The sequence below is a fragment of the Ursus maritimus genome, unplaced genomic scaffold (genome assembly GCF_017311325.1).
Source record: "Ursus maritimus isolate PB19 unplaced genomic scaffold, ASM1731132v1 scaffold_41, whole genome shotgun sequence".
Lineage (NCBI taxonomy): Eukaryota > Metazoa > Chordata > Mammalia > Carnivora > Ursidae > Ursus > Ursus maritimus.
In genome coordinates this window covers 78,334-105,442 of record NW_024426564.1, presented here as the reverse complement: position 1 = coordinate 105,442, position 27,109 = coordinate 78,334, and the positions used below count along the sequence as shown (strand labels likewise).

At 41.2% G+C, this 27,109-nt stretch overlaps 1 non-coding gene and 1 gene segment (V, D, J or C); one reads left to right on the top strand and one right to left on the bottom strand.

Moving 5' to 3' along the window:
• Positions 1-1,188: 1,188 nt before the first annotated feature.
• Positions 1,189-1,293, bottom strand: LOC121100621. Its single transcript, XR_005832350.1, has one exon. It is a non-coding gene; the product is annotated as a U6 spliceosomal RNA (small nuclear RNA).
• A 358-nt stretch (positions 1,294-1,651) lies between these two features.
• LOC121100619 lies at positions 1,652-27,109 on the top strand. The segment is given in 5 exon segments: positions 1,652-1,735; positions 1,900-2,203; positions 15,320-15,433; positions 21,259-21,364; positions 27,021-27,109. Coding segments are annotated over 5 exon segments (662 nt in total).

Here is a 27,109-nt window from a genome sequence, read left to right as displayed (position 1 = left end):
TTTGAGTTCGAGCCCATGCTGGGTGTAAAGATTACTTAAAAATAAAATCTTTAAAAAAAACCATGGTAGATTAATAATACACCTTTATCTCTTGATTTCTCTTGTATTGTTTTTTTAAAGGATTCTTTATTTATTTATTTATTTATTTATTTATTTATTTATTTATTTATTTTTGAGAGAGAGTGTATGAACAGAAGCAGGGGGAGGGGCAGAAGGAGAGGGAGAAGCAGAGTCCCCGCTGAGCAGGGAGCAGGAGACAGGGCTCAATCCCAGGACCCTGAGATCCTGACCTGAACTTAACTCAGAAGCTTAACTGACTGAGCCACCCAGGCGCCTCTTTAAAAAATTTAGGAAAGACATTCCAAAGGGCAGAAAACCATAGGCACAAACAGAAACATGAAAGAAGCTATCAGCAGACAGTGATGCCAACCAATTCCAGAAAATGAGCTGTATGTGGAGAGGGGCAAACTTGCATGGAAGACTAGATGAGGGGAAACCCGGGGCTGGTGTGGAAGCCCCTCCATGTGTGCTGTGCCCTCGGGAAAGGGTCAGGGAAAAGAAGCACCACACATTTTTGGAGAATTGAGGGAGATGTCATTGCCCACACTGGTGCACGCCTGTGTGTGCACGGGTGTGCATGTGTGTGCATGTGTTGAGGGTACTGGGGGGGAGAGAAGGTATATAAGAAGACCGGGTGGTCCCCTAGAGGGCTCAGAACTGAGCGTACGAACCATGGAAGCTTACTAGGTTCAACTGATGTAATCGGAAAAATATAAATTCAAAAGATTGATAACCTAATGACCAAACTCTGCTGTCTATTCTGGCCTTTCTGAGCAGAGCTGAGCTGTGGCGACGAAAACAGTGAGGAGAAGGAGACTTCGGTGACAGGATGTATGGTCTGAGGGCTGCAGCCCGAACTCTTCGGCAAAGAGTGATTTGATTTTTCTGTCTTTGGGTCCAACATAGGCATCTGAGCAGACATGGGTCTTGAGGAGGAACGCTGGCGTAACAATATGCTACATTGAAAGAGCGACAGTGATTAGTCTAAACACTTTACCTTCTTATCATAAAGTGATTTATCTCTACCCTGGGTGAAATCACATGGTGTGAACATACATGACGCTTACATCTTTTTTCATAATTCTTAAATCTTATGTGGTTTCCATAATTCATTACATGTAGTATTTAAAAGTTATAGAGTGCTTCGTGACTTTGCATGTCATTCTTGCACCTGGGCCATGTTAATTTTCTCTGGATCATTCTAATTTTAGTATATGTGCTCCCAAAGGGAGCCCCACCTGTCGTATTTTTGGTAAGTGCCACGCACCCACTTTATCACACATGTAATGAATGAACATCACAGTTAAACCATCAATCCTCAAATCCTCATTTCAATATAAATTTTGCTCATACTTATTTTCAGATGTAAGGTTTTCAATTAAAGTTGCTTAATGGAAAAGAATTTTCGGTAGTGAGACTTTCAGCTGGAACATAATTACGACAGGACCCACACACTTGCTCCACCAGGAAACCCCTGATTCCTGTTCCGGGGCCACAGCAGCACATACCCAGCAATCCTTCCCTCACACTGTCAGGCTCCCCTCACTGTGCCAAGCCCTGAAATTGAAGAAGAAGAAGAAGGAGGAGAAGAAGAAGACATTTTCCATCTAGTGGGAGAACTCAAACATGTTGCTCTCCAGGCTTCTGAGGGTGCTCGTGGCTTCCGTGTGGCTAGGTAAGACGGTCCCTGTGGGAATATGCCTCCTCTATGACCTAAAATCTTGAGAGATAGGATCTTGCGGATACCTTGGGAAGGAGGGATGACAGTGAGTAAAATAGAAAGTTCTTTGTGCACATCACATATTCCTGAAGTCTCTGATTCTGTGCTTTTTCCTTCAGGATCCAGTATTGCCCAGAAGGTAACTCAAGCCCAACCGACAATGTTAGTGCAGGAGAAGGGGGCTGTCGCTCTGGAATGCACACTTAGTACAAGTGACCCAAGTTACAGTCTACTGTGGTACAAGCAGCCCAGCAGTGGGGTGATGATTTTCCTGATTCGTCAGGATTCTTACAGCAGCAAAATGCCACTGATGGTTGCTACTCACTGAATTTCCAGAAGACAAGAAAATCCATCCAACTTGTCATCTCAGCTTCAGAGCTGGAGGATTCCGCAGTGTATCTCTGTGCACTGAGGGAGGCCACAGTGAGTGGCTTGATGGAGGGAGGTGTACCCAAACCCAGGGCTCTTCCTGATGCCCCTCCCTGCTGTTGGGCCCGAGGGGGGGCATTGCCATCCCAGACAGGAAGTGGCTAGGGCTGTGGCAGCACACGTGTAGGCTTGGAGGGAAACCTCACTCTAGGAAAATACCTCTCTGGATAAGAGTTATCATGCATCAAACACTTCCTCATCCCTGAAAATTTATGTTGTAATTGTTTACTGAAGACTAGAATCGTCACAAAAAATAATTTGCCCTTTTGTAATTAGATTCAGCTACAATGATTGGCTAAGGAAATTTAGAAACCCTTGACTCAAAACTCAGTAACAATGTGTGGGAATTGCAGGATTTTTCAGATCAATTTGTTCAGTACATATTTATGTGTATATTATGTTACAGGCATTGTTTGAGTAAGAAAGGCCATGAATGTCTGTGTGATTTTCCTTTTCTTGTTTTATATCATGATGTTTTATACCATTTAATGACTTAGTTTAATTCGGTTTGTTTGCTGTGAGTCATCATATTCACATTCAGTTTCTCACGTGCCTGCTCTGTGACGTAGTTCGTACTGGTGTTCATTCCATCTTACTAACGCCTCCAGTGCAGATGTGCTCAGTCTGCATCCTGGACGTTTTCCTGCTTCTCACCAGTCTTATTTCCAAATGCTCATAACTAGGGGCTCTTAGGGGGACAGTGTGAAGGTGCAGAGGGTGAGTTTTCCTCTTTGTTCCTGCCCTTGACTTCAACACTCCTTCAAAAGCACTTTTGCCTGGTATTTCCCAAAGAGGCAGACGTAGTGAAGAGAAGGGCCGTATGCACCCTAATGTTCATAGCAGCATTGTCCACAATAGCTAAATCGTGGAAGGAGCCGAGGTGCCCTTCAACAGATGACTGGATTAAGAAGATGTGGTCCATATATACAATGGAATATTACTCAGCCATCAGAAAGAACGATTTCTCAACATTTGCTGCAACATGGACGGCACTGGAGGAGATAATGCTAAGTGAAATAAGTCAAGCAGAGAAAGACAATTATCATATTATTTCTCTCATCTATGGAACATAAGAACTAGGGAGATCGGTAGGAGAAGAAAGGGATAAAGAAAGGGGGGTAATCAGAGAGGGAATGAAGCAGGAGAGACTATGGACTCTGAGAAACAAACTGAGGGCTTCAGAGGGGAGGGGGGTGGGTGAATGGGAGAGACCGGTGATGGGTAGTAAGGAGGGCACGTATTGCATGGTGCACTGGGTGTTATACGCAACTAATGAATCATGGAACTTTACAACAAAAACCAAGGATGTACTCTATGGTGAATAACATAATATAATAAAATATTATTATGAAAAGAAAAAAAAGCACTTTTGCCAACATGTGGCTCAGTTTGCCCACTTCTGGGCACTGCCTGTTTGATCAATGCTCCACACTCCAAAATCCTCATTCTCTCCATTTTCCTACTTCCATCTCCAACCCCATTTCTCCAGTGTCTTAAAATTCGATGGTAATGGATGGTTGATAATTGGTCTTGCATTGCAACACTCTCTTATATTTGCTAGAAAGGCAGATGTGTAAAATAGAAATCTTTAGAATCTCTTCAAACATTTTTAATTATAAACTTGTACCATTTTAACATATATTTTTACCATTTAAAAAATTTTTCAGTGTAGAGTTCGGTGGTATTAAATACATTTATATTGTCGTTCAACCAGCAACACCATCCATTTCCAGAATTCTTTTCATCTTGAAAAACTAGGGGTGCCTGGGTGGCTCAGTTGTTAAGCGTCTGCCTTCGGCTCAGGGCGTGATCCCGGCATTCTGAGATCGAGCCCCACATCAGGCTTCTCTGCTGGGAGCCTGCTTCTTCCTCTCCCACTCCCCCTGCTGTATTCCCTCTCTAGCTGGCTGTCTCTCTCTGTCAAATAAATAAATAAAAATCTTTTTTTTAAAAAAAGAAAGAAAAACTAAATACTTGTACTCATTAATCAATCACTCTCCATCGCTCCATCCCTCCAGTCCTTGAGAACTACCGTTCTGTTTTCTCTTTCCATAAGTTTGATGACTTCAGATACCTCATAGAAGTGGAATTCTGCAATATTGGTCATTTTGTGACATTTCATTTGACACAATGTCCTCAGGGTTCATCCATGTTGCAGCATGTGACAGAGTTTATTTCCTTTGTAAGGTTGAGTAATATTACAGTGTATGTACCTACCACATCTTGTTTATCTATATGTATCTGTGGATGGACTTTTGGGTTGCTTCTACCTTTTGGTGGAAAGAAGAATCCATAAATATCTCAATATTGTGGGTATATAGCCAAATTCTTTCCATTTTTTAGTAGAATCCTGAAGTTGAATGTGGTTATTCTTAGAAAACATATTGGAAGCCCTAACGTGTGACTGTGGAAGCAGCTAAAATGTCAGCAGTGTTCCTGTTCTCAGGCTATTAAATGCAATGGCCCAGTAGGAGCAGGATCCCATGATCCCCAGGGGCAGGACATAAGCTAAAAGCTCATGTAATCCTCAGTCCCCCCTTTCTGCACCTGGCTACTGCTTGCCCAGACATCCCGCTCCTCCTTTATCCCATGACTGACTCACTGCGTGCCTACATGTAGGAAACAGTGCAAGCCTGCTTCAAGATACTTGCCATCCCCTTCTTCTCCTTTCCTATGCTTGGAGGCATCTGTCCCTGCTTTTCTGATAAAAAAACAAAATAAGAGCTATCTGCAGGATTCAGCTACTGCAGCTCTCCCTTGCAGAGGCAGCCCTGCACAGCCGCTCAGACGGGTGTCTGAGAACTTTGTTTCAGTGCGCGACAACAGTTGAGTTTCTGGATCATAAGGCCATTCTATTTCCAAATGTTTTGGAAACGTTTATAGTAGTTAATTGGAGCAACTATGCTCTGGACTGCATTATCACAAGCAGGTTTCAAGGAACAGAGAAAGAGAGTGACCACTAGTCATGGATGGGGCTCCAACATATTGGTGCATCAAAAACCCTGGAAGAGTTTGTCACTCTTGCTACCGTGCATTGCTTAAATCAGGTGTCTACTAACGGGTCTAAATGGAATGGTGAAGCCACTATCCAGTGGTCAGCTCCTGAGTATCAGGTTGGGTATCCATTATGCTACGTTTTCTTTCCTCTTTTGGTAAAAGAGACAAACTTGCAATTATTTAATTCTTCTCATCACTTCCATTTGCATAAATAAAGAACCTGCTAAAGGGCGTCTTAAAATATTTCAAGGGCTTGGGAAAAAGTCATTAGCGACCATCTGGTCTCTCTCTCAATCCTTCTCTGACAATAGTCTATATTGATCAAAACAGGGAACAGGCTTTTGCTATCATCCAGTTCTTTTTTCTAAACTATTAGCTCTGCCATGAACTTTCTTGATACTTTTGAGCTTTGTTTCATTATTTTTAAAATGGAGAGTGATATCTTCTTCAGTATTTTTTGTGACAATGTATCAATAATATATCCAAAGAGTTTGACGAGGTTACAACTAATGAGCAATTTAGGTGGGTAATCTTAACAGGTACAGAAAAAGTATTGGACAAATCCAGATTCATTCCTGAGAGGAAGTCCCAACAAATTAGATAGAATTAAAGGGAATCCTCACCTTTAAAAAGGGCTCAACAAAAAGCCTGCATCAAATGTCATACTTGATGGTGAAAGCTTAAATGCTTTCTCCTTAGTTTTGAATGTAAGAGAAGAATTTTCATCCTCACTTGTATATAATATTGAAGCAGAGTTTCCAGCCAATGCAATAAGACACGTGGAAGAGACAAAAGCCATACAGTTTGGAAAGGGTGAAGTGAACTTATATTTATCAATAGCAACATCACTGAGCAGAAAATGCAAGGGATTCTACAGAGCATCTACCAGAACAAATTGGTTTAGCAAAGTCAATTGTACACCTGCCATATGATCCAGCCATTCTCCCAGATATGGACCCAAGAGAAATGAAAGCTTATTTCTAGAGAATATCTTAAACACAACTGTTCACAGCAGTTTTATTTGTAACAGCGCCATGGGACTAATTGATAAGGTCATCAATTGGTGAATAGACAAATTGTTTTATAAGCACGTGACGGGATGCTACACAGCAACAGAAGAACCTGCCTTGATAATTATAACCCGTGAAGAATTTAAAGATAAATATGTTGAGAAGAAGCCAGACAAGAGTGCAATTTGTACAAAATTTATACAAAATGATGAAATATGTAGACTAATTCATGATTGGAGTGTTTCCTGGATATAGGGGCAGGAGAGGGTTGAGAGAGGGATTAAGAGACATGAAGAAACATTTGGGGTGATGCATGTGTTCGTTATCTTGATTGTGGTGATGGTTTTATAAATATATACATGTGTCAAATAATATAGAATTGTTTAATTTTGTGCAGTTTATTGTATGTAAATTATGCATTAAAAAGCCATTAAATATCCAAATTTACCATGCAGCATCTTCCCTCAACATTGTCCAAGGCTTCTTGTGTGACCTAAAAAAGCAAAATATTTCTCCTGTAGGCTTTCATTGGCCGGAAACTATGTTTTTTCTTTAAGGTATGTCTTTTGCATCCATGTGCTATATACTGTTTATTTTCTTTCTTTTTTTTAATGATTATTTATTTATTTGTTTATTTATTTATTTAAGAGAGGGAGCTAGACGGAGTGCAAGCATGGGTGGGGGAGGGGCAGAGGGAGAGGAAGACAGGGAGGGCGAGAATCTGGAGCAGACTCCTGGTGAGCCTGGAGGCCCATGGGGGCTCCATCCCAACATCCAGATCATGACCCCAGTCAAAACCAAGAGCCTGAAGCCCAACTGACTGCCTGTTTATTTTCAACCAGCATCATCCAACCTCTTTGGGATTCTTCCTTTGTACCTGAATACAGGTTTGTAGGGGCTTGTCCCAAATTCCCTTCTAGCATAGTTTTGTGGCAGGTTCTGACAATGTGATTTGGAAGGCGGAGGGGAAGGGAAGAGATACATGAACTGAAAGTGTTTCCAGGCCTGAGTTTTGTACTTCACTCTGCATCTGGGAAACCGTTCCCATGTTGGCTCTGGACTCATGAAGCCCCTTGACCTGATTCTCTGGAGAGTGGCCTCCAGGAAACAGCCTGAGCTAAGCTTCCATTTATATGTCTGGAGATAACTGTTTACAGGGCTTTACAGAAGATGTGCCCCTCTCCAGAACGTTATCCTCATAATCCTGATTTCTTACCTTGTAGGGAAATCTTTCTTTTTTAAATCTTGGCAACAATGTGACAGAGCCATGGTAATGGAAAGCATCCTTGAGGCTAAAACCTGTTAAGAGTGCAGCATTAGTATTTGCTGCCTGATTCCCATACACTAGTCACCTTATGTTGGAGTCAACAAAACAGTGAGAACATAAGTAAGAATTTCAGATCATTCTATGCAGATCTGACAACTTCATGTATGATGTTTCTTCTGTCTAGAACTCTTATTTTTCACTTTTTAATGATTCTGAAATTTAGGAATAGTTGACTATTAAAAATTTGGTTATAAAATACTGTTGATGTTTCTTCTAAAAAGCTTTTATTAAAAAGATAGTATTCCTTATGATTGGTATTATTTTAGGACCCAGTAAATACTGTATTTCAAGTAAACACCATTTGTTCATTATTTCTGTTAAATAACAAAGATTTAGCGAGTACTTAAAAACTGACAGTCACAGTTTTAAATATTAAGGCACAATGCCAAAAACACAGATTCTCTCAGCAATGACCTGACTTCCTATTACTTTCTCTGTATTCAACCCCATCCCCTTTCCTGGCAGTCGGGATTATACGCTGGCCCACATGACACATGAGAATATTGTGGAATATTGTAGTAAGATGCTTTAGAAGATTGCTACCCTCCAGCTACAGAAACACCCTGGGATGCTGTGTTAATGAACTTCCATATCGGGTAATGTCTTAAGAACAATTAGACCTGAGAGGACAGAACTGCTGTTGTTCAGACTTCCAAGGGCACCCAAAGACTGACATGTGCCTCATGAAGTCAGGGATGAAACACACGGCCATTTCCCAGAGTCCATAGTCTCTCCTGATTCATTTCCTCTTCTGTTTACTACCCCCCCTCATTCTTCCCTTGAGGGGGATGGAGGATTGGGACAGCCCAGTGATGGATATTAAGGAGGGCGCATATTGCGTGGAGCACTGGGTGTTATACGCAAATAATGAATCATGGAACACTACATCAAAAACTAAGGATGTACTGTATGGCGACTAACATAACATAATAAAAAATTATTATTGAAAAAAAAAGAAACACATGGCTGACTTGGGGAGGATTCTGGCCAACACGCACGCACTTCAGTCCCCGTCCACCAGGGGGCGCAGCTTCCCACCACAATCCCATTTCCTGTGTGAAATGTGGGCTTGCACTCATCATTTCTCTGTCCCTCCAACGTTTCTTCATGGTAAGAATGAAGAACATTATTTAGGTGACACTGCAGAGATGAAGTGTTCTCCAGGCTTCGTGACTGTGGTACTCGTAATGCTTGGTAAGTAAAATGCCTCTGAAAAATTGGATTCTTTCTTCCATTGTGTCTGCAAAACTTTTGACTATAATTTTATTCGAGAGTTTTATGCCCAAGGTGACACGGGTCTCTTCTTTTTCCTCAGGACAGACCCATGGAAACTCAGTGACCCAGACGGAAGGCCAGTGACCCTCTCAGAGGAGGCTTCCGTGACTATGAACTGTACTTACTCAACAACTGGGTATCCCACTCTTTTCTGGTATGTCCAGTATCCGGGAGAAGGTCTATAGCTCCTCCTGAAAGCCTCGAGGGACCAGGAGAAGGGAAGAAATAAAGGATTTGAAGCCACGTATGGCAAAGATTCCAAATCCTTCCACCTGGAGAAAGGCTCAGTGCAAGCGTCAGATTCCGCTGTGTACTACTGTGTCCTGGGTGACACAGTGACGGGGACTGCAGGGGGAGCTGAGCGCAAACTCTGAGCAGAACAGGGGCCTGGATGCTGAGCATCTCTGACTGACCCACTCTGGTTCCAGCACAGTCTGTGGTTGTCTGTCCCTCAGTGTCTGCTTGATAACAAAAATCATACAAAGGACTAGAGCACAGAAACCAGAAGTCACATCCCCACCCCAGCTGTTCCTTAGTGACACTGAGGACAGTTTGATGCCAAGAGTCCCTCAGCCAGGGCGTAAGCGATTTCAAGGTAAAACCACTAACAATGAAGGGGTCTCTTGCTCATCCTTGTAGTGAACGTCCAGCCCCACAAGTTGTTCAGGGCACCCTGGTGGGTGTTGCTGTGTCTGTGACACTTTTAGAGACACACGGTGTGTCTGAGAAGGTGGCCTCTGCCCGGTGTCTTCCTGACAGAGTGTGGCAGGAGAGGTGATGGGAGAGCTTCAGCCCCAAACCAGGTTTCAGTAGAGAAAGAGGGGAAGGGAAGAAAGGATGAGGAACACATGTACCCGAGCAAGGAAAAGAGAGTCCGGGGACCTCTTCCCTGCTTTCTTTTCTAGTAAATCACCTGACCAACACAGACTGATATTCAACATGAAGCCTTGGGGGCAGAAACAGAATGGAGGAAGTGGTCATATTTATATCACCCACTGTGCCCCTACTATTATTCTTGGTAAGTACATGGATCATTAACCTTCTAACAAGTAGGTCTTGAATGAGGAGGTTTTTCAGTGCCAAGGAAAGCTGCACCGTACGTGTTCCCCCTACACCCTCTGAAGCCCTATGAAAAAGATGGTAAGAAAATTATAAAGGGCATAAACCCACAAAGAGAACAGACAAAAATGACGGTGGACCGTGATGTTAGAGACATTTTAGAGGGTGAGCTGCATGTATAGGGAGCAATGCAAACTTGCTCAGCGGACCAAATAAAGAAGAAACCGAGGAGCACTTAGGAGAGAAGCGTGTCAGTGTGTGCTGTAGCCTCTGGAAGGGGTTAGGGAACAGAGGCACCAATTCCATTTTAATAATTATGGTAGGTGGTGTGTGTGTGTGTGTGTGTGTGTGTGTGTGTGTGTGTGTGTGTGTGTTTGGGGGACATTTAGAAGGTCATAGGAGGACAGAAGAGAGAATATGTAAGTAATGGACACCCCATGTTCTTTACAGAGCCTATATAACTGGCAGGGATCACTTTTCAAATTCTGCAGAAGAATGGAAGGTAGTCATTATGGACTGAGGAACACACATCAAAAAGTCCAAAACCCAAGAGCACCTGGGTGGCTCAGTTGGTTAAGCATCCGCCTTTGGCCTCAGGTCTTAGTCTCACCGTCCTGGGATGGAGCCAGGCATGGGGGCTCCTGCCCATGGGAGCCTGCTTCTCCCTCCTCCCCTCTGCCCCTCCCCTGCTTGTGCTTGTGCACTCAGGCGTGCCCTTTTTAAAATGCTTATTATTATCCTTTTGACTTTATGGGGTTTTTTTTGCCATCCAGAATTTTAAAAATAATATATAGTAAATTTAATGAATTTTTTAATGGATTCTGAATCATGTGTCCTGCTTAACAATCCATATTTTCTTTAGCTTCTCCCAAAGTATTTTTATCTTTAAAATTTTAATTTGGATGTGTGTGTGTAAGAAGTGAACTTGAGGTTCAAGGCTTTCTATTTTCTTTGATTTTGTTTCTTTATTTTGAAGCCACTAACCAGGCTCGACATCCATTCTTGAATGACTAATTAATTAATTATTCTTCATTGATATTAAATATTCTCTTTGGGTTTTTTTTCCACTTTTAAAATCTTCCTTATTAAGGTTTTCAACCTAGCCACTGCGTTTTCATCCACAATTTATACTTGAATATTTTGGTGCTTCATGCCAATAGCTTACTGGATATGCAAAGAATATATATGTCCACTCAGCCTGGAGCCCATTCTAGAACTTAATACAGAGAAAACGATGTGAATGGAAGAAATGCCATTAGAGAAGGAGGGAGAGGTAAACCCAGCCCATGACTTGACAAGATGTATAGCGAGAGGTCATTTCAGGCCATGTGCACAATCTGTCTGTTTTTCTGACTCTGTCAGTTGTTTTGGGTTGAGGGGACCCGAAGTAGCTGGTGTCATGCTCGCAAGTGATAAACCCAAGAACGGGAAGGGGCACCAGATTTGGAGAATAAATGCAACTTTGTATCTCGCGTTCTTCTCTAAGAGGAGGAATTAAATAACCGAGACTTGGGGTTGGAGTTGAGAAGAGGCCCAGCTACTTGAAATGCCTTGAAATCTGCTGCCGCCTCAGTGTTTTGGATCCTGGCGTTGTTTTGCAGGGAATTTCCTGACTTTTCCCCCATGACTGCATAAGCTTCTTGATGAAGTTTATGGAAATTCATTGTAGTGACTACCATTGCCTCTCTTGAGGGTGCTGCTTTAGATGGACTCTATTTCAGGCATCGTGCCCTTATTTTAAGCAGAATGGGTATGGACTGTTCTGTTGTTTGAGGTTCTCTCTTTCTCCCTCTCCCCCTATCCTCTCCTCTCTTCCCTCAGCCTTCTCCCTCCTGAGTTTGCTGGAGCGATTCTGTGTTTCAGTTCTTCCCTGAAGTGAGTGTCTCCGAAGGATCAACCATTTCTTGGGGCTGCAATATCTTCACCATCAATACTTTAAAAACCATTTTATTGTGAAATCCAGCAAATGTTTACAAAAGTACACAATGCAAGCAAACCATCTGCATTATTTAAGTGTATACAAATTAAAGACTGATTTTTTGAATATGAAATTTCTTCATTAATTTTTAAAAATACTCTCTGTATTAGTGAACATTCTCCAGAGAGACAGAATCAATAAGATCAACAGGGTGTGTGTGTGTGTGTGTGTGTGTGCATGTGTGTGCATGTGTGTGTAAAGAGAGACAGACACAGAGAGACAGAGATTTTAGGAATTGGCTTATGTGATTGTGGAGACTGGCAAGTCCAAATTCCATAGGGCAGGTGGGCAGGCCGGAGACCCAGGGAAGAGCTGATGTTGCAGCTTGTGTCCAAAGGCAGTCTGGAGGCAGAATTCCTTCTACATCCAGGACCTCCATATTTTTCTCTTAAGATCTTCAACTGATGGCATGAGCCCTACTCACGTTATGGGGAGTAGTCTTCTTTACTCAGTCTATTGACTTAAATGTTAATCTCATCTAAAAAATACCTTCACAGGGGCACCTGGGTGGCTCAGTCGGTTAAGCTCTTGATTTCGGCTGGGGTCATGATCTCTGGGTCGTGGGATGGAGCCCAGGGTGGTGTGGAGCCTGCTTGGAATTCTCTTTCTCCCTCTCCTCTGCCTCTCTCAAAACAAAACAAAGCAAAGATGAAAAAAACTTCACAGTGACTTCTAAACTGATGTTTGACCAAATATCTGGGTACCATGACCTAGTCAAGTAGACACATAAAATTAACCATTGCACCTTCTTTACCTCCAATAATTCTATTCCTAAAGCCTAGTTTGTTTTCTATGCATACAGTATGCCAGGTTTCTTTTGATAAGTGTTTCCACGGTATACCTCTTTCCATCTTTTGTATCCGGCCACTCTGTATACTATACTTCAACCTTGCAATGAGGCCTCATACATCTACATTCTCAACTATTCATTGAGAAAATAGAAGCGATAAGAAGAGAATTTTCACAAGCTTCTAAACTTACCACTTACCGGTATCTATGCTCAAATATTCTGCCTTTCCTCTTACTAGACTGTAATTCCATGAAAGCAGAGACTTTGCTTATTCTCAACACATACAAGCATACCTGACAAACAGCAGGCCTACAAAAAATTTGTTGAATTACAAATGAGTAATAAAAAATACCATCGGTACTGAAGAAAAAATTATTAATTCATTCAATAAAACTTTGTTATGTGCCCATTTCTACAAACTGAGGATATAGGAGCGAACAGAACAGATATCCTAAGGAGTTTATATTTTAGTTGAGCTCCAAATCCAAACTATTCCCTGCTGTAGGCACTTTATATGCATCTTCTCTTTCATTTAAAAATTTTTCCAGTTTTATTGATGTATAATTTGCCAAATAAAAATTGTCTTCATTTAGAGTATACCACATAATGGTTTTTATTTTTTTTAAGATTTTATTTATTTATTTGACAGAGAGAGAGGCAACGAGAGAGGGAACACAAGCAGGGGGAGCGGGAGAGGGAGAAGCAGGCTTCCCGCCAAGCAGGGAGCCCATGCAGGGCTTGATGCAGGGCTGGATGCGGGGCTCGATCCCAGGACTCTGGGATCATGACCTGAGCCGAAGGCAGACGCTTAACGACTGAGCCACCCAGGCGCCCCTCACATAATGTTTCGATATAGTATACGTTATGAAATGATTACAACAAAGCTAATTAATGTACCCACTACCTCACATAGTTACTGGGATGTGTGTGTGTGTGTGTGTGTGTGTGTGTGTGTGTTGAGAACGCTTATGATCTACTCTCTTGGCTAATTTCAAGTATGCAATACTAACAACTTTAGTCGCCATCTTGTATATTAAATCTTCAGAACTTTCTCAGCTGGCATGGCTGAAACTTTACATTCTGTGAATACATCTCCCCATTTTTGCCCACACCCAAGCCACCTTAACACCACCATTCTACTCTCTGCTTCTGTGAGTTTAACTTTTTAAGATTCCTCATACGGTTTGATTATTACAGTATTTGTCTTCCTGTGTTTTGCTTATTTCATTTACTATGTGTCCGTCAGGGACATCCATGTGGTCACAAATGGCAGGACTTCATCTGTTGGTGGACATGTAGGCTGTTCTCCATACCTTGGCTATTGTGAATAAAGCTGCAATGAACATGGGAGCACAGAGACATTTTGAGTTACTGATTTCATTTCTTCTGGATTTATACCCAGAAGTGGGACTGCTGGATTGCATGGTAATTCTATTTTTAATTTTTTGTGGGACTTCTGTACTATTATCCATAGTGACTATACCAATTTACATTCCCACCAACAGTGCCCCAGGGCTCCCTGCTTTCCTCTCTCTCTCTCTTTTTTTTTAAAGATTTTATTTATATATTTGACAGAGAGCACAAGTAAGGGGGAGTGACAGAGGGAGAGGGAGAAGCAGGCTCCCTGCTGAGCAAGGAGCCTGACTTGGGCTCAATCCCAGGACCCCGGGATCACGACCTGAGCTGATGGCAGATGCATAACCGACCGAGCCACCCAGATACCTGGCTCCCTGTTTCCTACATCTCACCAACATTTGTTGTCTCTTGCCTTTTTGACAAGAGCCATTCTAACAGGTGTAATGTGATATCTCATTGTGGGTGTGATTTGCATTTCCCTCATGATCTGTTATTCTGAACACCTTTCTATATACCTGCTGGCCATTTGTATGTCTTCTTTGGAGAAATTTCTATTTCGGTTCTCTGCCCATTTTTGAATTGTGTTATTTGTTTTCTCGCTGTTGAGTTGTTTGAGTTCCTTATATATTTTGGATATTAGTCTCTTATCAGATGCGTGGTTCATGAATATTTTCTACAATCCCATACATTATCTTTTCACTCAGTTGACTGTTCCCTTTGCCATGGAGAAGCTTTTTAGTTGGATGCTCCCACTTGGTTATTTTTGTTTTTTTTTGTCTGCGCCTTTGGGGTCATACCTTAAAAAAATTAGCTAGCTGGAGGATCAAGCTCCGTCCATTGCTCAGTGCTCTCTGTGAGATAGAAACTGGCTTATGGAGCATGGTTTGAATTATTGGGCATAAGGCCTCCTTCCCTTCCTTTTCCTCTTTGTGGGGGTAAAACCTCAGTTCTGCACTTATTCCCAATCTTCCAAGCAGTACCAGTTGTAGGATGATGCCCTTCCTTTACTTTTGTTCCCAGCTGTCCCAAGGGATCAGGCTCTGCCTGTTGTTCAGCATTCGTATGAGGCAAGATAGAACTCAGCCCCATGGAGGGGCCTGAGAGGCTAGGAAGCCAGGTTCATGCTCCATTCTCACTCCCCACCCTCCAAACACCTACCTCTCCGTGGGAGCAGTCACAGGCCCAGGCAATCTTCTTGGTACTGAGCTAACTTGATGCGGTGGAGGGGCAGACCTGGGTGAAGTGGAAGTGTTCTTCTTCCCTGTATCAGTGTAAACACTCTCAGTCTGTGCTCTTCTGGGCTGCTTTTACTTCTTAGCTAGATTCTGAATTTGTCTTCAAGGTACTAGTATCATTGTTCAGTCAGTGTAGTGGTTCTATACAGGAAGAGATGGCCTGCGTCATGTCTTCTAAATCTTTCCGAAATTGTCAGGTATGTGTTACTACACTTATTTTCAGACAAGAGAGCTGACGCTTAACTCTTCTATCCAAAATCACCTTTAGCCTGAACTCAGACTGAAGGGTTCAAACATGTTTTCAGCACTAGTCTACTGTGCTTGTACAGGGCTTATATCCTCTAATATTGCAAATGGCATGGAGAAAACCCAGCAAGAAGGTTCATCAGAGCTTCTGAGCAGCTGTAGCCACAGCCCCAAGATGGCAGTGTTCTCAGTGACCTTGCCTGTGGAAAGATGGTTTTTGGAGGGGCATGTGGTCTCTGATTGGCTGATCACACCCTTGAGAATCCCTTTGTTTAGTGTTAAAAAGACGTTGAATAGACAAGTCAGCCTTTGTGGGCAGCCCAGTGCAGAAGAAGGATGGAGAAGCACCTGAGAACGTCCTTGGTGGTTTTGTGGCTTCGTTTTTGGTGTAAGTGAACACAGAGTTTTAGCCGGGTTGATGTGGGAAGTTCAGGGAGCATGTTCTTAGGATTTTCAGCAAAAATGTATGGCATTGGGGTAAGAGAAGGGAAGAAAATGGGGCCATTTTATAGTTTACCTGGGATTCATTGTGGAGAGAAGGAAGGGCTGTAGATCAGGAAGCATTCAAATGGATGATTTGTTTCTTAAATCTCACTTTGCTTTCTGAATATGTGTGAGTGCAAAAACCAAGTGGAACAGAATCCTCCATACCTGATGGTCCTGGAGGGGGCGAACTGCACAATGCAATGCAACTATACAGTGAGCCCCTTTAGCAACTTAAGGTGGTACAAGCAGAGCACCGGGAGAGGTCCTGCTTCTCTGGCAGTCATGACTTATGGTGACAGCAAAAAGTCAGATGGAAGGTATACAGTGACTCTGGATGCAACCACCAAGCACAGCTCCCTGCACATCACAGCCATGCAGCTCAGTGACTCAGCTGTCTACATCTGTGTGGTGAGTGCACTGTGTTCCCTGGGCACTTGCAGCCCGTACCCAAACCGCACCTGCAGGTTGTGACGGCCGCCTAGGAGGTGAAGCAGAGCCTTGCTTTTTATGTCATATACACTTTCACAAGTGAGCTGGTCCTTCTTGCTGCCATATGACTGAGTTCGAACTTCAGCTGGATGTCTACATAGCATAAGGTTATCTTCACCCAACACATAAGGTTAACTGCCACATCCAGCTATTCCCCAAAGTAAGACTCATGTTGCATTACTGCTATTGAAGTAAATAATAATTTTGCTGTAAATGGAGAGATCAGCTCTGTCTGGGGTCCAGCGACTACTAGAATGTCAACCAAGTGGAAAAGCAACATGTTGATGGGGCTGAGGACAATATCTGATAAGCTTCCTTCCCCCTGACAGATTTTTATTCCTCACTTAATGGCTGTTCAAGTTCTTAGGAAGCGTTCTGTGGAGAGAGGTCTGCTTTACCAATTTATCCATGCTCCACATCCAGCCACCTTTCTAGATGGGGCACCAACTCATTTATTGTCTTCCACAGCTGCTCCTTTGGAGAACTTCACCGCTCATACTATCATGCCAGCATGATGCTGGCAGGCACAGTCGCTCCCAGGCAGCAGGGCAGCTGTCCCAGGCTCTTCAACTAATAGTGTTCTAGAAAAGAAACTTAGGGGACAGAATGTCTTCATGCTATGGGTAGTCTCAGATTGCACAAATTAGCTGTGATGTTCTTTTTTGAGACAGAGAAATTTGAATATGGTTTGAGAGTTAGATGAGACAAATATTTCTTTTATTTGAAAGGTACTGAGAAATAACTGAGAAAAACAAGAAGGATATATAATAAGATATTCAAAAAGGTCATCTCTGAGTGGTAGGAATACTTCATTTTTATTTTTGCATCTTTCCTTGTCTATATTTCTAATTTCCTATAGTTCACAGGTTCTGCTATGTCAAAATAAATGTTATTACAAAACGAAAACCAGGGACTTCCAGTTGGTTGTTCTGCATATAAGGGAGCTTTATTTATTTTTTGTCAAGATTTATTTATTTATTTATTTATTTATTTATTTATTTATTCCTTTATTTAAGAGAGAGAGAGAGCACAAGCAGGAGGGGCAGACGGAGAGGGAGAAAAAATCTTAAGCAGACTCCACGATGAGTGTAGAGCCCGACCTAGGGATCAAACACAAGACCCTGAGATCAGGACCTGAGCCGAAACCGAGAGTCAGATGTTTAACTGACCTGTACCACCCAGACACCCCTTCACGTAAGGAGCTTTAAAGTTACCACTTGTCCTAACAAGTAAAGAGCTGACAAGCCGAAAAATCAACAACTGTTCTTAGATCTGTAGAGGAGGAGAACACAGGACAAACTGCTGCCCCCATGACTGGAGAGACAGACAGTGAAAACAGGGAGTTGCAGCTTATTGGAGCAAAGACTCATGAGCACAAACTGCAGTAGGAACCAGTGCTGGACACGAAACCCCAAACTGTAATTGATGAATTGCTGGAGGCTTAGTGTGGACAAATTAAAAACTTCAGGGCACTCAGTCATAGGGGAACCCCACAATATTGTGATATTATGTCTAGGAGCTCATCAGGTACCTACAGTAAATACTGGAGAAAAATCCCCCAAATGCTAAAAGGGGTGGGGGAAGAACTACTTTGAAATGCACGAGGGAAATCTCTTCTTCCTTAGGGGAATAGTTAACCAGCACTTAACCTGCTGGGATACTATCAGAGCCTAACTAACCTAGGTTAAAGGGAATTCCCAACTCCAGCCAGTTTAGCCATCTTGCCCCTCCTAATGGGGGAGAAACAAATAGAAACAGAAAACTAGAGAAGTTCAAAATCCAGAAGTACAGGCTCACTGGAAGACTGAGCTCCTTTAACAGGACCACGGACACTTCCCTCTTTCCCCATCTCACCACCATATTCCCAACAGCTTACTTCAGCAGCTCCTTTTGCCCAGTACATCCTGTCTGGCTATTAAGGAGAAATGACAGGGCAGACAAAAAAAGAGCATACTTTGGAGAGACATAGCAAGCATCAACCAGACGTTGCAGAGATGCTGGAATTATAAGACCAGGAGTTTAAAACAACTACAATTAATATGCTAAGCCCTCTAATGGATGAAGCAGACAGCATGCAAGAACAAATGACCCATGTCAGCAGAGAGATGGAACCCCAAGAAAGAATCAAAACAAAATGTGGGAGATCAGAAGCACTTAGACCAGAAACAGCTGAAGGAAAAAATCTCTGACTGTGATGGTATCTGAACAGAAACCTCTAAAACTGAAAAGCAAAGAAAACAAAGATTGAAAAGAAAAAAAAAAAAACAAAACAACCCCAGAACAGGATATCCTAAAGCTACAAAAGTTGTAACATATGCTTAATGGAAATATCAGAAGGAGAAGAAACAGAGAGAGGAACAGAAGAAATAATTGTAACAATAATGGCTACTTATGTTCCCAGTTTAATGTCAGACACAGATTCGGGGAACTCAGAGAACACCAAGCAGGATAAATGCCAAAAAACAAAAACAAACACATTTTAAAAAACCACACTTAGGCATATCATTGTCATACATAGAAAATCAAAGATAACAACAACAACAAATCCCAAAAGAAGCCAGGCAAAAAAACGCCCTCCCTTAGAGGAACAAAGATAGGAAATACATCCGACTTCTTTCAGAAACCATACAAGCAAGAAGAGAGGGAAGTGAAATATTTAAAGTCTTGAGAGGAAAAAAAAAAAACCCACAAACCTAGAATTCTGTACCCTGTGAAATTATCTTTAGAAAGTGAAATAGAAATAGACTTCCTCAGACAAACAAAAATTGAGGGATTCTTTTTTCTGCTAGACGTGCCTTGCAACAGACATTAAAAATTCTTTAGAGAAAAGGAAAAGAATATAGGTCAGAAACTGAAATTGGCGTAAAGCAGGGAAAAGCATCAAAAAAAGAATAAGTGAATGTTAAATAGAAACTTTCATTTTTTTAGTCTTAATCTATCTAACAGACACACATTGAGTTTATTCATTATACAATTATTTATTGAACATAGAATAAGTGACAGATATTTTTGTAGATTTACAATGTAGAGTACCAAACAAAACAGACAAATGCAGACACCAAAAGACCTTCCCTAATGAGGCGTGAATCTAGATTGGTCTATGGTGTTCACTTTCTTTTAAGGAATATACTATTAAGTTAATTTTCCAATGTAGGCATTTTCCTTGCTTGCTTTCAGTGACTGGCACATTTCATGTGGTGATGAAAGGCATAGACATTGAAATCTTGTGCTTACTAAATGATGTGATGACAAAATTACTAAACTTAGAGCACCTATATTTCATCATCTATAATAACATATACCTCATCACATAGTTGTAAGAATTCAATTCAATTCAATTCAATTCAATTCAATTCACTGAATTAAATGAATGGGATTAGCAGAAAATGATTTTTCAACTAATGGTGGCTATTCTTGGACATAGATGGGATGAGGCAGGGAAGATAATTTAAGAAAAAACAACAAGAAAATATCAAATACAGATTAAGGCTTAGGTCTTCATCATTCCACCATTGATTATGTTACTTTACTATGGTGATGGCTGGGAGTCTCCATTTATTTCACATTGGACTTATCCCATCCAATTATCTGAAGCGACTGTAATGGCTTTCTTGTTCTTCTTCTTCTTTTTTAATCTCATAGGTGTAAGGCACAGCACAATCACCATTTCTTGCTTCTAGTGTATTTTTTTTTAAGTAGGCTCCACGTCCAGTGTGGAACCCAAAGTGGGGCTTGAACTCACAACCCTGAGATCAAGACCTGAGCTGAAATCAAGAGTTGGATGCTCAGCTGACTGAGCCACCCAGGTGCCCTACTGCTAGTGTATTTAATGTAACGTGTAGGATGGATCCACACAAGCTTTACGAAGCAGGGCTCGGATAATATGAGGTCATTGCACTGGGCTCCAGTGCCACCAGCTAGATTCCCACGTAGGGGCTCATCTAGCAGATTTCTTCACTGAGAAGAGAAAAAAGAACCTCTCTAGGTTTTCCTTGGGGGAGGGATGATTTTTCATTTTTCAATTTATAACTTGTACATGATAGATGCTGAAGAATTTTGTAAAAGAAAAAAGGAAAGCGAAGCATCTAGGGGACGAACGATAGATGTAGCTCTCCAACGAATCTGCACTTGGTCTTGACATGATGCTCTTTCCATACGATCTCTTCAGAGGTCAGGAATAGCTGAGTGAGTATGTGCACAGGGGAACGGATCTAATCCCTGGTTACCTGAGGAATCTCTCAGCTTCCTGTGATGACAGAAGTATAAATAAGGCTTGTAGTGTCTGAGAGCTCTCAGACTCCAGGCTGAGTCCTCAAGAGTCCAATGATAGGAAAATGGGGAAGTCCTTGGGAGCTTCATTTTGCTACTTTCTTTGGCAGCTGTGTTTTGAGTTTGGGGGCTTTGGAGATTATGAACAAAAAGAGCAGATCCTAGTCATCTTGGCCATAAACCTGAGAGTTATAGAAGGGTGGTTAGAGCTACCCTGTTCAGCTGGGGGGATTGTGAAAAGACACTCTATTCTTGCACAAAATAATCAGCCATTAATAAATCTTTGTCTGTGGTTCTGTTTAAACAGTTGAACAGCCCATATACATTTGAGCAGAGTCCTTCACTCCTGAGTATCTAGGAGAGAGCACACACCATTCTTAATTGTACACCTTCCATTGGTTCAAGCAGGATTCTGGGAAAGGATTTGCATCTTTAACTTTAATTCAATCAAGCTGGAAAGAGCATGCAGACAACAAAAATTTTAAAGAACTGCTTGGAAAAGAGAAGTTGTATAAAGTTTTGCATATTCCAGCCTGTCATCCTGGAAATTCGACCATCTACTTCTGTGTTTCGTGGCCCAGGGCTCTCCGAGCTCCTGCAGTCATACCGCAACCCAAGAGCTGGGCCTCTTGACACAGGTGGGTGGGAGCGAACCTGGTTTCCTTATTTATAGAGGCAATTTTCTGTATAATTTTTGTCTCCATGCAGAAGTGAAGGATAATATACCATCTCCCTTAGGTGATGAATCTGAATTTGTATTGACTTGAATTTCCTTTGGTTGCTATTGAAATTTCATTGCTCACTGCAGACTGTACTGATCCTGAACCTGCGTACCCAGAGTGCCTTCCACTGCTGTCCCTGAAAGAGGGCAGATCCCTCTGTGGCTCAGGCTGTCAGTCCTCAAAGCAATTTTTCACTAAGTGCTACCCTCACTAGCAGCATTTTATTCATTTGTTTATAATCTCCATGACACTTTCTATATCATGTACCATTTATACCATTGTCTAATAATTTAATATTAAATTGACTTTTATATTAAATAGTCTTTAAAAATAACTACATAGAAGTTATGCTTGTTTTAACTGACACCCTCTGTGAAACCTTATATTTGATGTGCTGGTTGTATTTTTTCTATTACAAATTACAACAATGTGATATATGTAACAAATAAAAATGTATTGCCTAACCAACTTCTAGTATCAATCACACTTTAGGAAGCACTGATTCAGCCACGCCCCTTATTTAACAGATGGAAGAATTAGGATCTACAGGCACTGCGTGACTCAAAGCATGACTTACAGCAAAATGGAGGCTAGAGGTAGAACCCAGACGTTCTGACCCATCATCAATTGCTTCTTCCGCTAAAGATGCAAAGTAAGATCTAGACTTTGAAGGAATGAGTTATGTGTTTTAAATTCAAATTAAGTTTAAAATTGTATTACTTAATTTACATGTTAACTTCAGATTAGTTAGGAGGTATAGACACCCCTTCCAAAATAGAACAGTCCCATAATTTCATGATATAGAAATGATGACTATTACTATTCCTCAATTTTTTGTGAGTGCGCACATACAGCTATATCTTTCTATGAAAGGGACTTACAATGTACCTGGTATTTATTAGCATGCTTCTTTCTCTCAGCATTATAATCCAGGTATTTCCATGCCAGGAAATATATATATATATATACACACACACACACACATACACATACAAACACACATATATATTACATATATACATATATATATCTACACACACATACACATACACACACATATGTTACATATGTACATATATATCTACACACATACACATACATACACACACATATATATTACATATATACATATATAAAATATATACATATATATTTTTAATATATCTAAAATACACACACACATTATATATATATATATATATATTTATTTATTTATTTATTTATAAGTAATCTCTATGCCCAATGTGGGGCTTGACCTCATGATCCCAAGATCAAGAATCACATGCTCCACTGACTGAGCCAGCCAGACACACCCAGGAAACACAGGAAACATATATTGAGGGCATAATTTTAAGTGACTGCTGGGTTTCCATTATATAGATGTATTTTTAAAATTAATCACTTTGTTTTCTCTTTTAAAAATTTAACTTAATTTAATTTAGTTATAATTCTAGTTTGGGTTAACATACAGAGTTATATTAATTTCAGGTGTATGATATGATGATTCGACAGTTCCATACATCACCCAGTGCTCATCACAAGTGCATCCCTTAATCCCCATCACTTATTTCACCCTAAATTAACCACTTTTTGGCATTATTTCCAACTATCCAGTATTACAGATAATGCTTTTATGAACATCATTAAAGCTGTAGCTTTAATGGAAATGAAATTGCTTGAATAAGGGAAAAGACAAGACACTGAATATCTGATTTCCCTGAAGAATTTTGTAACTAGCTATGACTTCAATAGGAGAACATGAGGCTGCTGATTTTCCAACACTTTGCCAGATATGGATATTATTATTTTAAAGTCCCTTCCATTTTATTAAGTGAACATTTTCCATGTTCACTTTAATTTGCTTTTCTTTTAACCTGTGGGTTTATACATTTTGTCATTAAAAAATAAACAAAATAAGATTAGAAGACACCGGGGTACACTATACAGAGTTAGAATAAATATCCCTTCATAAAATAAGACCTATTAAACAGAGTTTGAAAAACACTCTTCTGGCCCAAGCTACCTTCTAACTGGTTTCTTTTCTCTAAAGGCAGTGTATTTCCCACATCTTTGCTGCTCAAAATGTGGACCAGCAGCATCGGAACTTGTGCAGCTCTCAGCTCCACCTTAGATGGACTGAATTTAAGTCTGTGTTTCACCGAGATCCCCAGATGATTCTATCACTAAAAGTTTGAGAAGCAGCAGCCTGACTAGTACTCAGAGTGGTCATTTATTCTTTTATTTTAGTGTTTTTTTTATTATATTATGTTAGTCACCATACAGTACATCCCTGGTTTCTGATGCAAAGTTCGATGATTCATTAGTTGCGTATAACACCCAGTGCACCATGCAATACGTGCCCTCCTTACTAAAGCAGAAGTCAAAAGTTGTCTCTACTTGCCTAAAATGCTCCCATGGTTTTCTATTGCCCCTACAGTAAGATACAAACTCCAGGTTGTAATATACAAAGTTCGGCATAATTTGAATCTCTCCTGACCCCTCAATCTCAGCTCTTAACTCTCTGTCCTTGGCTCTCTGTGCCGCAACAACACTGATCTCCTCTCAGTTTTCTGAACTTGCCATATCCTTTCCCACATTTGGTCTTACTCTTTCATCCATCCGAGACACTCTTCCCCTAAATCTCAGCAACCTGACTCATTTTCATCTTTCATCTTTCAGCTCAAATATCATTACTGTGGAAAAAGCCTTCTGACTTCTGCTGGTCTCTCTGCCTAAGGCAGCCCCCCGCAGATCTCCTCCTAGCTCTCTGTCACAACACCCTGGTTATTTCCTTGATGGTAGTAATCAGGGCATGCAGTTATATTGTTGACTTATGTGTCGATATGTTCATTGCCTATACCTCTGATCAGAATACAAGCTCTATGAGGCCAGAGGTATTATTTATTTTGTTCATGGCTTTGTCCTTAGTGCACAGAATAGTGACTGACCCACAGTACTCAGTTATATGAGGTTAAAGGAACTCAGGGATTTTACTGCTCTATCATTCTAGCAAATGAATGAATGAAGGAATGGAGGAATGAATGAATGTTGGCCCTCCTTTCTGTCTCCCTTTTTCGTTCTTCTCATCCCCACCCTAGCAATTCTCAACACTGTATATTCTCTTTGCTTAAGTATGTGGTACAATTTAGTTCTCTCTGGCTCTTATTCTCCAGACTCAGATCCTGGCCTTTCTTTGCTCAGTGCAGTCTGTCAAATAATTATATCCACTCAGGGTTTCAGCCTGTGTCCACTCAACTGACCTCACTTTATCAGGTATAATCTGAAAGAGCTGGGCCAACTCGAAGGCTAGCAACCCCATAGTGAAATACCTAAAAGAAAAAAGAAAAAAAGACATATCCAAAAGGCTTTAGAAAGTGGAAAAGTAACTTCAAGTCAAATAATCATGAGCTCATGTCAAAGTTTTATTTCAAATTATTGCAAGAGAAAAGCTCCTCAGGAAACAAATTCAAATAATTAGCCTTGTTAGAGACATGTCATAGGAGACTAGATTTTTTTGAAAGTCTGATTAAAGATCATTAGTATGGTCAGAGGACTGGTTCATAATGATCTACTTTTGAATATCTGTGCACTGGCTATTAGGTACCTCAAATTATTATTAATCATTTGAGTAACACTATTTTCCCAGAAGGAGATTTTATTTCATTTAAGTATATCAGAGAATTATTCTAGCATTTTATCAGAAATGATAATAAGTCCCATATGGGGCTATACATTACATCCTTCAAAAAAAAGTCCATTCTAGAACAGTTTGGGGAAACTTATCTTTCTCAAAGGAATTAAAATCTTTACTATAGTATTTATAAATGTGGGAGAGGGGGTTTGGCAGGACTTGGATCTTAACCTTCTCACAAGCTAATAAGCTTATTGTTTCTTTGCTGCTGTTGTTGAAGACACAGGGCTCTTAGGTCAGAGACAACGCATTTTATCTTTGCAAATCAATAACATTGGCATATTCGCTTCAGTTGCCTTTGCTTTTAATTCTCACAGGGTGATATAATGGGTGCACAGGGATGCTATGCATGCAGTGGGATTGTGTCATAGCCTAGGAGCACTGAGCTTGGGGGATTTACTGCTTTTTTAGCAAGCAGTAAGCAAGCTTGCTCTTTGTCTCAAGGAAGACATTACCTCATTGCTCAAGGTTCAGGTTGAGTGGTTCAGGTCGAGTGACCACGGCCTTACATTATTGGCACACCCAGCAAGCTATGCAGAAGTATGAAAGATTCAGAGTGGATTGTCTTTCAACAATAACCACTCCATGGTCTTACACTGTGTGCTTCTGGAAATGTTTCATGAATATGCCAGTCCATCAGCCATCCTGATTAATCCGACTGACAGAGACCAAGACTAAATCCATTCAATTTGTCTTAAACAGCAAGTTAATTAAAGCTGCTATTAGCAGAGCTCTAAGCAGCAGGATGACACCAATTTGCAGTATTAACCTCATCCATGCCTCCTAGGATCCCAGATTCAGTCCACTGTGAATAAGTCCCAGGATACAGAAGCTCGGATATGGGTAATATTGGTTATGTTCCATGCGAGAGAGTTTAGACTGACACACTGAGCTTTGGTTTAATTGTAAAAAAAAAAAAAAAGAAGAGAGAGAGAAAGAAAAAAAAAAGACGAAGAAGCAACCACATTCCAATGGAAAGATGTTCTCTGGCCCTTTTCTCCCCAGACATAAACATATAACCCAAAGGGACACAAGTTAATCAGTTTGGGATTTATTGTTAGACTTGATTACAGTCAACGTTACATCACTTTGGTTAAGCTGTCTGAGCCTCGTTCCTGAGGATTTGCAACGTCTATAGCAAGTCAGGGGGCGTAGCTCAAGGCCGTCTGGACATCAGAAGCATATATGTTGGTCCCAGTCAGACTGAAAAAAGGCTGTGCTGGTTTATGTTTGTCTACACATACGGTGATGGGAATCCATATTGGGAAGCTTCCATTGATGGTGTCAGGCACAGCAGAATAGTTCAGACCAGGCCATATTCATATCAGTTTTTCTGTTTTGGTAGAATGTGGAAGAGAGGGGCGCCTGGATGGTTCAGCTGTTTAGCGTCTGCCTTCGGCTCAGGTCATGATCCCAGAGTCCTGGGATCAAGCCCCGCATTGGGCTCCCTGCTCAGCGGGAAGCCTGCTTCTCCCTCTACCCCTCCTCCCTGCTTGTGTTCCCTCTCTCACAGGCTGTCTCTCTCTCTGTGTCAAATAAATAAGTAAAATCTTAGAAGAAAAAGAAAAAGAATGTGGAAGAGGATGACAAACGAGAGGAGGTCAAATTGCCAACCACAGCTGTTGGTTGGCCCCAGCAGACCATAGGGTTGTTTTGCTAGGCCGCAGTGCTAGGTCTGGCACACAGAGACACCATTCATCCCTCACCCTTCCCTGCCTCTCAGGGTCTAAGGTTTTCCTTTCCCGGGTGCCTAGGTTGTTGCTCTTTCTCCATCACCAAATAATTGGAGATTTTTATATACATGGAAACACACACATCTTTACCCATTGTGTGCTCATTAACATTACTGTGTTGTTTAAGCATTTGATTTTTAACTCGTAGAGGAAAAAGAAGGAGATACAAACAATGTATGGCACTGCCATGTCATCAGCACCCAGAACGTGGACCTGAAGCACGTTAGAAATACGTGA